At 38.1% G+C, this 15677-nt stretch overlaps 1 protein-coding gene across 6 annotated transcripts in view; it reads right to left on the bottom strand.

Moving 5' to 3' along the window:
• Positions 1-15677, bottom strand: part of ITSN2 (intersectin 2) — an 81266-nt gene that overhangs the window by 21555 nt on the left and 44034 nt on the right. For 5 of the 6 annotated variants that reach the window (XM_069011706.1, XM_069011707.1, XM_069011709.1 and 2 more), the window contains 17 exons: positions 15190-15339; positions 14821-14961; positions 13903-13990; positions 13112-13251; positions 12129-12209; positions 10241-10377; positions 8663-9108; positions 7350-7471; positions 5399-5574; positions 4908-5052; positions 4300-4505; positions 3411-3475; positions 2587-2753; positions 2248-2293; positions 1939-2060; positions 1035-1131; positions 23-214 (listed from right to left, as the gene is read on the bottom strand). In XM_069011706.1, the coding sequence (XP_068867807.1) occupies positions 23-214; positions 1035-1131; positions 1939-2060; positions 2248-2293; positions 2587-2753; positions 3411-3475; positions 4300-4505; positions 4908-5052; positions 5399-5574; positions 7350-7471; positions 8663-9108; positions 10241-10377; positions 12129-12209; positions 13112-13251; positions 13903-13990; positions 14821-14961; positions 15190-15339 (2521 nt within the window). The remainder of the gene's footprint in view (positions 1-22; positions 215-1034; positions 1132-1938; positions 2061-2247; positions 2294-2586; positions 2754-3410; positions 3476-4299; positions 4506-4907; positions 5053-5398; positions 5575-7349; positions 7472-8662; positions 9109-10240; positions 10378-12128; positions 12210-13111; positions 13252-13902; positions 13991-14820; positions 14962-15189; positions 15340-15677) is intronic. The other variant, XM_069011708.1, reaches the window with a different exon arrangement.

Raw genomic sequence — 15677 nt, forward strand, 5'->3', positions numbered from 1 at the left:
TTCAAAAATAGAGGTTGCTTACACTGCTGACTTGGATCGGAATCTGTGGTCATCTTCACATAGTTTGAGGGGAAGAGACCTGTCACACCATTGACTTCTCCTTGCCACCAGTCAGCATCATCTTTGTTCAGCACATTAATCAGCTGCCCCTTGGAGAAACTGAGCTCGTCCTCATTGTTTGCTGTGTAATCATACATGGCTATCACTTGACACACTGTGAAGGAAAAAAAAGAGTAGAATGGAGTTATACAAGTATTAAAACTGTTTTCTTAGTGCTTTACAAAACCACAGGAAAGAAAGAACCATTTCACATGCACTGTTGCATAAGAAAAATGTCACATGATTTTATCTTGATAGAGAATTGTCTTCCCATTTCTTTTACTTTTTTAAAATTGAGCCAGCCAGTAATTCTTCTTTACACTTTACATATATTTGAACTTTTATAATGAATGGACTGCATCTATTGGCCTTCTAAACACTTCAAAATATAATCAAGTATGCTTCTGTATTTTACTGTCTGAAAAGAGAGTGAGCTTGATTATCTTATTGCAGACACTTGTGGGGAAAATGTGGCAGAGGAAGAGGAAACGTGTGTTAGCTAATCATGGGCTGCTGCTTTAGTCACAGGGAAGTTTTGTCCAGTAAAATCCAGGAAATTGTTGTATAAGCAACTCATAGCTGTGCATAATTTAAGCATGCAGAAGCAAAAAAATCTCCTTTTCTGTGAAACAACCTCATTTGTACCCAAACATTCAAATGGAAAAACCTTGAAATAACCTGAAAATTTGCTTAGTCTCCCTCTTTGTAAGGAGCAGTGCACATAATTCCACGTGGTTTGCCAATGTTTGCTAGCTCTAAGATTTTTGCTAGCACTTGGAAACATGGAGTTTCCAGATGAGAGGAGTGTGACTCTTTGGGGCATTCAGCAAAATTAAAAAGCCATAAAAGATTGATGCTGACCCTCACAGATACATGAACAGTTGAAATAGTTACATTAAATATTCTAAATGAAATGCAAAGGCCTTTTTTTTCACCTGAGGGAGCAGCTGATGTGGTTCTTTCACTGCTCGGACCCAGAAGCTTCACATGGCTGGCAGGGAACCACCCCTTCTGTCTCTTTTTCCCTCTTGCCTGCAAATATTTACAATGGTTATTACACAATTGAAAAACTAAATAGCCTGTAGACTGGAAAAAATGCAACAAATATGTCACAGAGTTTTGCCAACAAAAGACAAGAAGTCAGGATTCCAAACACCTGCTAAGTGAATCTCAAAAGATAAAAAAATCTGACTAAAGGATAAAACAATCCAATTGAAATAAAGCTGCACCCTAACATGTTCTGGCAAACAGGTTCATCCAAAATTTTTAAGTGAGATTTCAGAGTACATCGGTTGTAAGGCTGAAAATTTGTTCTATGAATATTTCAGCTATGCATCATAGCCAGAGTCTCTAATGAGGTTAAGGGTACTTTTACAGCACATTCTTCTTAAATCTAAGCAGGGAAAGGAGAAAAGTGGGAACAGCCACCTTTGCATTAAACAAGCTTCCAACTCCAGCTTCCAAACCCATCTGTTCTTTCATTAGAATAACTTTACAGTTATGTTTCACCAATTAAATCCCAACCAATTAAGTAACTGTCAACTTGTCTCTTCCTCCTCCCATGCACATGTTAATTGACAGTTTTACTATTTTATATGACCAAGAAAATCCACTCCACAAAAACCATAAAACCCCCAGCAACCCAAGGTTTAAAAAAACCAACCAACCAATCAAACAAAATCCACCACACAATTTTTTTCCCCTTTGGTTATACAAGATGAAAAAAAACTTTCTGGCCAGCTTTTATGTAACTTTATACTCAGTTGTTTTTTTGAATCAAACCCAAGAGCACCTCCTTGCCATTCATGAAGTCACAATTATTTCTCCTTGAATCACTACCTGCAATTCTCCTTGCCACCATCCACTGGCATTTTTCTTCAGAATAAGTATCAGCTGTCCTGGAGCGAGACTGAGCTGTTCAGTTCCTGATGCAGTGTAGGCAGTAGTAACCTGAGCAATTTCTGGGAAGAAAACAGTAATTGCATTTGTTATTTTTTTCACTGCAGTTAAGAGCTGGATGCACATAAATATCCTGGTACATGACTTGCAGCTAAGAACATGAGCCACCATTAAACACTGCTATGAACCTAAATGCTCAGAGTTACTTAAGAAACAGCCTTAACATTTAAAAAGTTATCTCATACTTACCGGGTTTCTTATTTATTGTTCCAGTTTTGCCAGCATAGCTAGAAGCCTACAATGACACAACAACAGCCACCTTTAATGTGCAATAAAAACTAGTGCAGTTTACACTAAAACACATGGAGATTTTAACTTTAAACCCATATTTAACAAAACACCATCCTGTACAGAGAGAGAGGCAGTGTGACACTGGCTACAGCTCTGATTTAGCACTCAAGCTACTACTGATTTTCTTTTCTGTCAAGCACATTAACCTCTGCTCAAAATCACTCTCTACAAGCTGGGTGCAAACAGAATAAAACTGAGAGAAAATATCGTGTGTTAATTGTCAGAATAGGAACTCACATCTGGATCTTTTGGTCTGACGTAGTTGGAGGGGAAAATTCCAGTTCTGTTATCAATGCTCCCAGTCCACCATTCCCCTTCCTTCTGGGTCACCAGGATCTCCTCACCTTCTGTGAACGTCAAGTCACCAGGCTCAGAGCTTGAGTATGAATAGAGCGCAACGTACTCTGTGTAAAGAGCACACAGAGCAGGGAACAGCTTCAGATGGGGATAAAGGAACACCAGATGCAGATAAAGGGGTATCAGCATTCACCAGTGTGTTCATAACAGGGATCATAACAGTATGTTCATAACAGGGACCATACCTTCACGTGTCTATGAACTGACCTGTCTACCTACTTGACTGTAATCCCATTTACTCTTACAGGTACACAACTTTGTAGTGGAAAAACACAGGTGCAATTAAAGTATAATAGGGGAAGCATGGAGATACAATAGAAATCTTTCTCCAGTAATCTTTGTTTTCCTTACTCCTTACTGAATATAAGAGAATGGTCCATACTCAGGAGATTAAAAATCCTTTTTCATGTCTTTACAGAACAGCACAGCATAGCAGAGAACAGCATGAAGAGAACTCTGCTTTATGGGTTATCAGAAATATATTCATGCTCAAGCAAAAGTCTTAAAATACTCCAGACCTGAATTACTTATAACCTTATGTTCCTGTTTTAGAACCCTTGTATCAACAGCTGAACATTTGGACTGTGTCTTTTGGACAAGCACTCAAAGTGCTGCTCAGAAACTCCTCACAAATAAAGTATATTTACATGTCATTAAGCAGAACCAGACTGTAGCATTAGTTGGCATTTTTCATCCTGTCTTACCCTCTCCTGCTGTGTAACTCTGGGTATTAGGCCTTTTGTTTACAGCTGCATAAATAGCTTCTGGTCTGCAGAAAGAAAAAAAAAACAAAGTTTCTATAACCAAGAGGTTGTTCAAGAACAAATCTCTCACTTCACATGAGACTAAGATCACTTTGGTTATACTGGAGCTGTATTGACTCTGAATTAACTGCAAAGACTTCCCTGACTATCAAACAGTGCCAGATACTACTGATACTTAATATATTTATGGCATTCAAGAGCACACCACTTAAAAAAAAATCACATGATAAAAGGCAAGAGATACATTCACAAATTATGTTATCCAGAAGTAAACTAAAGATTTTGACTAAATTCTCATTCTACAGAATTTCTTAGAACTTTTAGCAGAATGCATGAACAGAACAATTCATACACAATGGTGCAGCCACCCCAGCAGGAACCAGACTTTGGGTTGTTATGTGAACAGTTACCCTGGAGGATTAGAACAGACATAATGATCTTTTCAAGTGAACAAAAACATTCTACTTCTGTCAGATGTGCAGAGTTCACAGTTAGTTCTGGGTCACTTAAAAGTTGGCACCTTTAGAGGCAGAATGCAACTGCACTGCAAGAGAGGGGACTTGGTAATGAACAAAAAGCCTGGCCCTTGATGAATAATCAAACACCACTGATGTTTCACAGCACTCAGCCTAGCAAGACTGTCTATAACTACACAGCAGTGAGCCCAACATTACTTGGCCTGCCAGAATGAAATAATAAAAACCTAAAATGACACAGTGTAAATTGTAAATGGTGTTTATATTCTGCACACTAAAGCACTGCAAGAATTTTGCACTCTAAACCACCTTTTCTTGCAAACAGCTGAATAAACAACCAAAGTCACACTTACTCCTCTTTCTTGGTTTCACTCCCAGGTAAGAGCTTGACATAGGACTTTGGAAACCAACCCCTTCCTCCATGTACCTCTCCGAACCACCAGTTCTCCTGCTGCTCCAGGACAGTGATGATGTCATTCTTTGAAAAATTCAAGTGGTTATCTTTTTTTGCAGTCCAAGAGCAAAGTGCTTGTGCTTTTAGGTTCTCTATAGGCTGCCCCTGTAAGACAGAAGTGATGTTGGTTGACCACACTGCCCCAAACTGGTGTAACTGTTAAACACTGGTGTAAGCAACTTCATTCCTAAGTGATGGCTGAATTACTTTGTTTACATTAATACATGCACGCAACTCAGTTTCTTATTTGTTAGAATTAACTTCTGTGTCTAATTATAGATGAAAATTATTTTAGAATTATGAAAGATGAGTCTTCTTGCACAGTGTTCCCTGGAAATATATGGAATTATATCAATGGACACTAGAGTGGAACAATTAGATGCATGTCTTTATCTTCCAGCCTGTTTAGTGCACCCAGCATTAGCAAAGTTGTGTGGTGTTCTGGTTTTTATTTAAATTATTTTCATTAACATGAATCTGAAATACAGCAAATTCTGCACAAGGTACCTGTCCATGAATGGGTGAAACAGATCCAGGGGACACAGTGCGAGTGAAAGCTGATTTCTGCTGCCAGGCTGTGTTAACATTCAGGCTGGAAAAGGGGATGTTTTGGTAATCAGATTCTTCTGCAGATTTACTTGGTGAAAGTGGTCTGCAAGTTGAACACAAGGCATATTTATCAAATTATAACTTTTATTTAGAAAGTACCTCAAACAGAGAATTTTTTTAAAACATCTATAAAACTGATATTCTATACAGTGCAAAGCACACTATCAAATACTTAAAATTTCCATTTTTCTTTTTCTATTTAAGGAAGAATTTAAAATTTAAATTTAAATTTAAATTTAAAATTAAAATTTTTCTTTATAAAGAAGGTTCTTCAATAAGTTTTCTGCCTTTATATTTTAAAAAGGAACACCAAGCGAAACTATACAGCACATTATGTGCTAGCTAAATTTAGAAAAAGCAATTTAAACACAAACATAACAAAAACTCACTCTGAAGCAGCTGAGGTAGTAGATAAAGATACTGTAGGAGGAAGTAAGGCTTTCTTGGGAGATAAAGCTTTTTCTCCTTCTGGTATTTTTTCTACATAATTGCACGGAAACCAACCAAAATGTCCTTGAAAACTCCCATAAAGCCAACCAGGCTCTCCCACAGTTTTTTCATCAACCTATGGAGAGGAGGAGAAATACAAAGAAAACAGAATTAGCAGTGTGAAACAAGCAGGGAGCCTGGTGTGTCAGCACCTGCTGGCTCTCTGACCTGGACAGGGGGCAGTGCCCACACCAGGATCAGCATTTTCCCTCTGCCCTGGCAGAACTCAGCTGGTTTTGCCCTGTGATGATGCAGCTGCACTGGTTCCAGACACAGGTACAGACAGACCTCAGGGACCCTGCACCCCTTCAAACAGGCCCCAGACAAGCACATGGGGACCATGCAGTGCATCTGAGCCACGCTGTCCTGCCAAAAATGACAGTACATTGTGCTGGATTCTGCTGAATGTGCAGCCAAGAGGCAGGGGCTGGTGAGCCCAGCAGAGCAGGAAACAACTGCTGCTGTTCTGCTCACAGATATAATTAACTCTGTCAGCTGACTGCATCCAAAACACGTCCAAAAATTCTGTTATTTACTAAATGATTAAGTATAGAGCATCCTTAAACATTCACAGCAATACTGAAGCTTCCATTATGCTGCAAATTAGCCAGTTAGTGAAAATTGGCTAAAAATGAGCAGCCCATCAAATACTATCAGCTAGTTAGCTTAGCTGAGGTTTGGGGTATAAGAGGAGGAGGAGAAGGCAGCTGTTACCCTATTTCTGAAATCAGTTATCAGCATTTAAATGATACAATTATAGCTGAGAAAGAAGTCAAAGCAAAACCTACTTCTCTTGTTCCCTCTTCCATGGTTCATTGGTATGAAAATGCAAATAAATGCTTTAACACTGTCAAACTGAAAGCTAATTTAGTCAAGTGTTTTAATATTTCGTACCACATTGCTTTATAAATTCTCCCTTATCACCTACTTGTATCACTTACAGTCTGAATGAGGAGGAACCATACATACTTAGACATTAGAAACTGTATTACCACGGTTGTAAATCAGTTTTCACACATTCACCTGCAGGCAAACACTTCCAAACAAGTGCTAATAACTAATATACATGAAATAACACAGATTTCAACTGAGATGCCACAAGGCATTTCCAATCTTATGGTCCTACTGTAATATTATAGACAGCAAATTCAGCTGAATTCACAAAAGTTCTACAACAAATGGACACAGAATAAATTACTCTAAGTGTCTGCCTGAGTGAGGATTGATAAAAGAGCAGTCAGAAAGAGAATCACACATTCAGAGGATGGTTTGGGTTAAAAGGGATCTCAAAGATCACCTGGTTCCACCCCCTCTGCCAGGGGCAGGGACACCTTCCACTAAATCAGGTTGCTCAGAGAGGCAGAAATCTGTGTTAAGAATACACTGGAAAACAGTATTGAGATTCAAAAGAACCTTTCACATCTACTTGTTAAATAACTAATTTGATTTTAATTCAAATGTCATTAATTAATAATTCATTTTTTCTATTTACTATGCTCATATTTCAAGCAAACACTTAGAAGCCAACTTGTACATGTACCATGAACTGCAACAACTACATCATTTCTGATCTACTAATTTTAGAAAGTTTATGTTTAGCATTAACTGTTCTTACTTTTAAAGATGTTTTCAACATATCTAGGATGTGTAAAATTCAGAGAAATATTTTGGCTGAACTAATCCTAATTTCACCTGTTTAAAAAAAAATTTAAAAAGCAGCAATCCAATATAAATTTTCAGTAAACCTTTAAATATATCAACGTAATACTTTTGACCTTTAAAACTTTTTGCACCTCAAGGCTAGAGAAAAGGGTTAATTTTTGCAAGTTAAATGTGAAGGGCAACTCTTACCTGAATTACATCTCCAGTATTAAAGCTCATCTCATCGTGGTTCCTTGCCTCAAATGGATACAAAGCTCTGTAATTTACCAAGGCAATGGAATTCCTTGACTCTGCAGCACCAGCTGCATTGCCTGGAAGGTAAGAAACCCAGTTACCACTCTGGCACAGCTGAGAGACAAGCACTCAGCTGGAGCCCCATCATTCTAAGCAATGGGTAGGGATATTGGTTCTTGCCCCAGATACTGAGCAGGTAAATCAGAGGAGATCACCAGGGCAGCAGTTTAACATGGCAGTCATGGAAATGTAAAAATGCATTGTTTTCTGCAGTGAAAACATCACAGAAACATAGAAGGGGTTTGGTTGGAAGGGACCTTGATGGTTCTAGTTCCAACTGCCCACCATAAGCAGGGACACCTTCCGCAAGACATCCGTAAAAGTGACATTTTTATCTTCTCCTCTTTCCTTGCCACACTGCTCTGGCTAAGCCAATGCTTTAATAAAGCCTCATTTACCACCACTATAATGTTCCAAGTTGAGAAGATCCTACTGTTGCAACAATAAGTATTCAGCAGCATGTGTGAAGATTTTATTTAGAAACCTAAAATAGCAAAATATCACGATTTCTATTTTCTTTGCATCTCTGTTCTCCAAGCCAGGGACTGATGCTGCTAACAGGGAATGTTTTACAAGGTTTAGCTGAAGTGTGCAAGTATCTTTCAGCCCTGTTCTAATTTGATCCTTGCTGAGCTCAGTGAGAAAAGTGTCTAATAAAAACTGACAAGAACTAATGAAGGATGAATTCAAATGTGCCTTTAGTGAAAATATTGTTAAAGCACTATTTTTCCAAGTCCCATAGCTAGAGTTAGGTCTCATCATTCAGTCCTTTGGTTTTTTCATCTGAGGCATTGAGTGATGCAGAAACAAACCACATTTCACTGCTAATAAACTACTACACTGAGCATTACCTGCCCATCTCTCATCAATGAGCAAACCCCCTCCATGTTAGCATTCTATTCTAATGAAAGAAAGTGCAAGTCTTACAAAAAACCTAAAATATTACAGTTTCCAGCAAGTGCTATTTGTTGACCATGATCACTGGAAGATTTGTCATCAGAGTCATAGCTGCTGAAAACTGACAGAGGTAACTTACGTTAATAGGATCATTTATAACTAACAAAAGACATGAAACATTGCTGGTTTGTTTTTTTGTTTAAATTGTATCTTAGGCAGTAAGTCTGCCATTGTGTCACATTAATAATTGTACACTTGAAGAGTGAAATAACACACAGGAAAAGTCCCAAAATCTAACAGACTGAGGTTACCTTCATTTTTCCAGGGTGGCTTAAGACTTTTGCCCTCTGTTGGTTTCAACAGATCTGCAAACTTTTCATTAATGTTTATTTTAGAAGTGTGTTTCTCCACCGCTTGAGAGTTGGTTGTTTCTTTTATCTTTTTTATCTCCTCATTCTGCTTGCGCCTCTCCTCAGCTTCCTTTGCTATTTGTTCTTGCTTTCTTTTATCTTCTTCCAGTTGCCTCTGCCTTTGTTGTTCCACCTCCCTCAAGATCATAGCTTGTCTATTTTTCTCCTCCTCTGCAAGAAGCTGCTGTTTGTTTTCCCTTTCTCTCATCATGGCAGCTGCTTCTTCAGCTTTCAGCTTTTCTTGAACTTTTTCCTGCATTCGTTCTTCCTCCAGTCGCTTCTTTTTCTCTTCCTCTTCCCTTCGGATATTTTCCTGCCATCGGTTCTCCTTCTCCCGTTTTGCTTTCCTGGAAGAAAGGAATGAGACAGGAACACTGACACAAAAATGAATGAGATTATGTTCCTGCAGTAATCAGTGACACTTGTCAGCAAAACTGAGTTTATGACATTGATTGCTCTGCTCTCAGTGTCATCAGCTCTCCCACAGACCATGCATTAACATGAGTGCCAGTGTATTCCACATAGAGATAACAAATGGATTAAAATTCTTGACTTTTAATCCATCACCTGTGCAGTGCCTTCACAAGCACTTCTGCCCACCAGCATCCTGATGAGCAAGAACTGATCTGATAATTGAACAAGCTGGATTTAAGCTCTCCAGCAAGGCATTATCCAAATCTCCTGACTGGAAACAAGGACTTCCAAACAGATTAATTTCACTCAGGTACATAGATAAAAATAGCCTTTGCATACTGATCTTGGCAGCTTGGTACTTCTGCCTTCAGCAGTTGTAATCTATCCAATGTGCTTTCCCTGCCAGGACCACACTGCAGCAGGCAGGATCTGGAAACCTGACTGTATTCTCTGAAATAATTCAGATGTTATCCTGTGCCTCAGCTGTCTAAAGAAGTCAGAATCCAATTCAACATACTTAATATTTTAGCTGTCAAGAGAGAGGACCTAACCTTTTGGGCCATCTTCTCAGGAGGGACTATGTCTAGATGGTACCTTTTCACCTATTCCCTGTAGGACATCCACTCCTCTGTTGGGCATTTTACTGTTTCCAAGCACATGGCAGGATTCAGTAGGAGCTGTGCAGTGATGCTGTTACTCCATCACACAACTGTGTCTAACCAAAAAATTAACAGGCTATCACCACACATATGGCACATGCTTCTCTTAAACAGACTGTCACAAATGTCACGAAACTTCCTCACATGCAGAAAAACGCTGTCATGAGCAAAGCCCACGAATCACCCACACTACAAGGTCACTAGCTCTATTTCTTTAGTCAAATCAAATATAAATCATTGAAAATCTCAAATTCAAACCCTCTTACATAAGTGGTACTTGATATAGAATGCTTCCTCTAAGGCAATCAATAGGATGTATTTTTACATTAAAAAGTACATCTTGTCTTAGAAGTCATCACAGCATTATTTTAAGACCTGCAACACTGATACACTCAGCCCTGGTTACCTTGCAGCCTCATCTTCCAGTCGCTTCTTCTGTGCAAGTTCAGCTCTTCTTTTTTGTACCTCTCTTATTTTGTCCTGTTTGATCCTGTGGAGCTGCTCCAAGGCTAATTGCTGTGTGCTGTAACTTTCCCTCAGGTCCTAGGGAGGGAACAATGGAATACATCAAAGGGAACAAAGCCAATGTTTGAGAAAAGCATCCAGGCATTTAATGCTTTTTGAACCAAATTTTAATACAAATGGCCAAAGTAGTACTAAGTTATTAATAGTCCTTGGAGGTCACTGCAAAGAAAGTCAAATCAATGGAAGTATAAAAGGAGATGGCAAGTTTGCAAAGTCAGTGATGTAATTTGGGCTTTCAAAGAGCCCTTCCAGTCCTACAGCTGCTGGAAATGCCAAATACGACAGAGGAGAGGGGAAGATACAACATTAACAGATCAAACACAACATTACTGGGGCATTGAAGGCAGCGAATTGTATTTCAAGTAACTACAAGGAGGCAAATTTCAGCTGAAAGCCAACACTGTACCATAACCTGAGAATGCATCCTGCAGAAGGGTGCTCACCCTTGATGCTTCCTGAGTGATCAGTCCCATGTTTAAATCAGAAAAACTCCATAAAAATACCTAGCAGGCTTACCCCTGTGGGAAGCCACAGCTTAAAGACACTAACTCTGACTGGAGTTTTCCTGCACTTGTAAACTCTGCAATTTTAGTCTTTTTCTTTTTGAACGCATCCTTCAATTCCTATTCCACCTCCCTCTGAGAACAACCTTTTTATCACAGAAAAAAATCAGCATGAATCTTTGGGATAATTAAATTTAGAGAACAAAAAAATCAACAATAATAGAATTACTGTAGATTGTACTTCACCATGTTGCAAAACACCTCTGGGACACTTCAGTCTTTTTTCTTAGGAATCCTGCTGATATACATTGAGCAATGCAACAGGTAAACCCTTTTTGTATTGGATCTCACAAATACAAATAAAGCAATTAAGAATGAATCATTCCCACTACAATATGCACTTCTACCAATAATCATGTTGCCTAAGAGATATGGTGCAATTTATATGACAAAGGCAAGATAACAAGATTGCTGTGTCACTGAAAGTGTCTGTAGTAACAAACTAAATCAAGCAATTGACTACAATTTTCCCTCACATATATTAAGAAGGAAAAATATTCCCAGCTGATTTTGCACCAAATTTCAGAAGCACTATGGAAGCAAACTTACATTAGAAAAACTCTTGTATCTTTAAGGACAGAGAAACCCTCATGCAAAACAAAATTAAAAGCTTGGGTAATTTTGATTTTTTTTCCTTCATAAATTATTCTAAAAGTATTTCTGACCTCAGCAGACAAAAGCAGTGTTGAGGAAAGACAGCAAGTAGGTTTTAGTACTGGGTTAATCTGGAGGCTTAACAGCACTGTGTTTGCCATACCATATTCTGCACTCTGATGCTACTTCTAGACTTTTAAACTTGGACAAGAACTCATACACCCAAACCACAGCTTAGGATGTATGGATAGAGGTACAGAGCAACAGATGGAAAAGTGGGAGAAGACACTGTTTCCATCTGAGACTTCTTTTTTGGTTCATGTTACCTTAACTAACAAGAAAAATAACTGGGTGAAACAACTTAGAAAACAGTCCATTAAGAAATGAGAAATAAGCATTTTGCTCTCAATATTCTGCAGTTTGGATTTCTAAGCAGGTAAAAAAATGTTAAGTCATTAAGAGGATGTAAAAGCTAGCAGAAAGAAAAACAGCCTATTGGTTTTCTTTTAGGAAAATATATTTAAGAGAAGTAGTACATCCAAGCAGAAAGGGTAAGCAGAGAAAAATTGCGAAATAATTAAAAACCAAAAAAGCCAAAGATTAGAAAATAACCTTAAGTAAGAGGAAGAGGTTGTTGAGACAGCTTAGCAGAGACAAAAGGCACTGAAGAACAGAATCATCCATATTCTCACACTGCAAGATAAGGTAGATAAAAAGCCAATTAATCTTTGCACTGTATTTTGAAAAACATACTTTAGGGAAGACTGAGTTGTGGGTGCAGCCACTGAACACAGCAAGCCATGCAATAAACAAGTAACTGAAAATGGCCGTTGCATGAAGCCACTTTTAAAAACAAAATAAATCCCTTACATGTTTCCAAACTTTTGTGGCTTTTTTTTATTGGAAAGTGCAGAGCCCTCGTGCTGGCCCAGCATCAATCCATTACTTAAGGAAAAAGTTCCCATCAGTGCCACTTGGAGCAAGCTGGCAAATAAAGTTAGATGAATGTGTGCTACCCTGTGAGAGCTACCCTGTTTTTAGTCAAGCCAAGAGTTGCCTCAGAAACAAAAATTCAGGGCCAGTGGTCAACAGCTCTTAACTTACAACAAATTAACAAATATTAACAAATAAGTGGCCTACACTTACTTTTAGGATCATACCCAAACCTGCTACCAGATCTTGCACAGTGTACTATGAAACTATGTAGGTCTATCAATTAAAGTCAAGTGTTCAGTACACAATTCAAAAATAGCAGCAAATATGATCTCATACTGTAAGGACAGAATGTGCAACGGCCTGAAAAATTTTAATTCTAAATCAAAATGAGTTCTAGAAGGCAAAAGGTGAGATTGAGCAATAGTTAAGTCATGCAAAGCAATAGTTAGCAAGAGACTCATATTTTATTACATTAGCAATAGGTTTAAGTGCATTTTTATTGTATTGTTTACTCCAAGACTTTTGGTAATTCTTACTTTACACTGGAAGTTGGGAAAAAGTTTTTGGAAGCCTGGGGAAAGTAGCACCAATCTTTATGACTGGATGAAGAAATAAAATACAGTGCTTACAGCTGTAGGATATTTAGATAACACAAGTACCTTAAGCTGACTGTTAAATTCATCCATTTCAGCAAGTTTAGAAGCAGTTTCCTTCTCAAGGGCATCTAGCTGTTCCTTAAGTCTTTGGCATAATTCTTCCTTTTCTTGGGATGTCTTGTGCACTGAATTGACTCCTGTACCTGCATAAGGAAAGACAAGTGATTTTACACGGGTTCCTGGGTTTTTTTCAAATTCTTTTCCCAGTTTTTAATCATTGTTTGTTATTTCCCTATTATATACACAATCCAAACCTCCTGCCTTAGAAGAATTCCTTGATTTACCTTTCTATTCATATACAACAAGAGGAAGAAATGTCCCCAGCACTGAACTGAAGCACACAGGCATTCCACGTTATATATACAGAATAATTTGCAAGTTTGTTTCTTTTTTTTTTTTTATATCAGACCAATTCATACCTATATATAGACATATCTATATAAAGACTTCCATCATAATTTGAAGTAAAGACCAGTGTAAACATTACATAAATGACCTCCCTTGAGTTTACGCTACCAAAAAAAAAGGACAAATTGTAGTAATATCTGTGAGCTACACAGTCTGTATAAATAAAGTTTTAAGCAAAATCTGTGCTTTCTTGCCAAAATATGTTTGTTTGCCCCTTATCTGGAACATGAAGGAGAAAATGGAATGCAGATGAGACAATGGATCTAGCTGGAAAGATGTAGAAGTGAAGGTGGTGTTATTAACACCTCTGTACCCTTCAGCCTTGATTACAAGGGATGAGAAATCAGCAAAGCAATCAAGAACAGAACTCATGTGCAGGCACTTACTCTGAGTGTTGTCAAGTTGAGCATTTTTTATCCTTTCACTTAACAACTGCTTTTCAGGAACTAAATAGATCAGTTTATTCTGATAATCCTGTAGATGTTGAGGAGAACGTAACAAATTTTAAATATTGTTTATGAATCATTAAGTAAAACTTGGTAAATTTTCAAACATAATTTCAGCTCATGTTAATGAAACAGGATACAAGTTATCATAAATAACTGGTTACTTCATAACATAACTGGATAAAAAAATACTACTTCTGTACTCTTAATAGAAATAATATTACAATTGAAAGCTTTTGACTCCAAACCATTAATACAGCTGGAAAAATATTTAACAAACATGCTAAAAGTGTAAATATTATCACAAGGCCATCTAAGGTGACTGCCACAAGCCTAACACAAAACAGTAACAACATGAAAAGAAGTTTCCCTGATGAGCAGAAGCACCGCATAAAAACACACCAGAGGATAATTTATGGTAGTCAACAGATTCAAAATAATTAATGTCTTGTTACTCAAATAGAGAAAAAAAGAAGATAAAAGAGCAGCAAGGTAATTCAACCTAAACACCAACTTGCTCTGAACACAGGACAACATTCCTCATAAAAAATCTGAGTCTGGAGCCATAAAAGAATTCAAAATTAAAGAGAAGTCACCATTATTGGTTCACAAAAGAGTAGCTGAGGTTTTCACAGCTGTTCTCATTCAACTATCAGCTCATTTCAGTACCTATAATTATTTCTTTAACACCACACAAAACTAAAAGTCTCTGCAATGCTGACAGTCTTGCCTATTTCCTCTCTCCACTGCAATCCAACTGACTCTATATTCCTCCCTAGGGGGATGCATTATCAACAGCATTATGGAAACACAAAATATGGTAAGGGAAAACCACAATCTTAACAGAAAGTTACATACCTCAAGCTGTTGCTGTAGTTGCTTGATTTCCATGATTCCTTGGTCATATTTCCTATCCAAAGCCTCCAACTCAGTTTTTCGCATTTGCTTTTTGCTACGAATATCCTGCAACCTGCCTGAGATCTGCTGATGTTTGTCAGTCTGGAAAGAAAGCAGAGACAGATTACACCACATATGGCAAAAGTCCCTTTGCTAAACCTGTGGGCAGGTTAGTTCATAATCAGTTCTCTAGAACAACCCAAAATACCTGCTTTAGATTCGTCATCCAAAACAGAGTGGAACTCCTAGTGGGCCATTAATGCAGATATTAAGATTTGAATAATTTAAGATACTGTATTTCAGCATGTGTAAGTGAAATTCCTGTCTTACCAGGGCTTCTAATTCAAGATTAAGGCTCTTCTTTTTAGAGGTCAGCTTGACAATTTCTTCTTGTTCCCTGTTACGCTGATTAAGAAGTTCTTGGCGACGGATTCTCTCCCATTCCAGTCGTCGCTGGCGCTCAAGCTCCTGCTTTGCTGCCTGAGGAAAAGTTACATTACCTTAAATTGCAGTGGAGATGCAGAGCTCAGAGACCATGATTTGATATAATGTGCTCTATTTCTAAACAGCACAACAGCAACACAACATAATGTCTCCCCTGAAGTGCTGTTATACACTTCAGCACCAAAGAATGCAGGAAGGGATCCTACAGGATTCTTTGTGCCACACTCCTGACACTGGATGAAGAAAAGCTTCACAATTCAGAAAGCCTCTGCAGCTTGGAATAGTGCCCATAAAACAGCACATTAACAGATACTGCTCGTAACCTACTTTGAGTATTTCACTGAATTACATAAAATATGGAAGTGTGATGCATG

The sequence above is a fragment of the Aphelocoma coerulescens genome, chromosome 3 (assembly GCF_041296385.1).
Source record: "Aphelocoma coerulescens isolate FSJ_1873_10779 chromosome 3, UR_Acoe_1.0, whole genome shotgun sequence".
In the NCBI taxonomy this organism is placed as follows: Eukaryota; Metazoa; Chordata; class Aves; order Passeriformes; family Corvidae; genus Aphelocoma; species Aphelocoma coerulescens.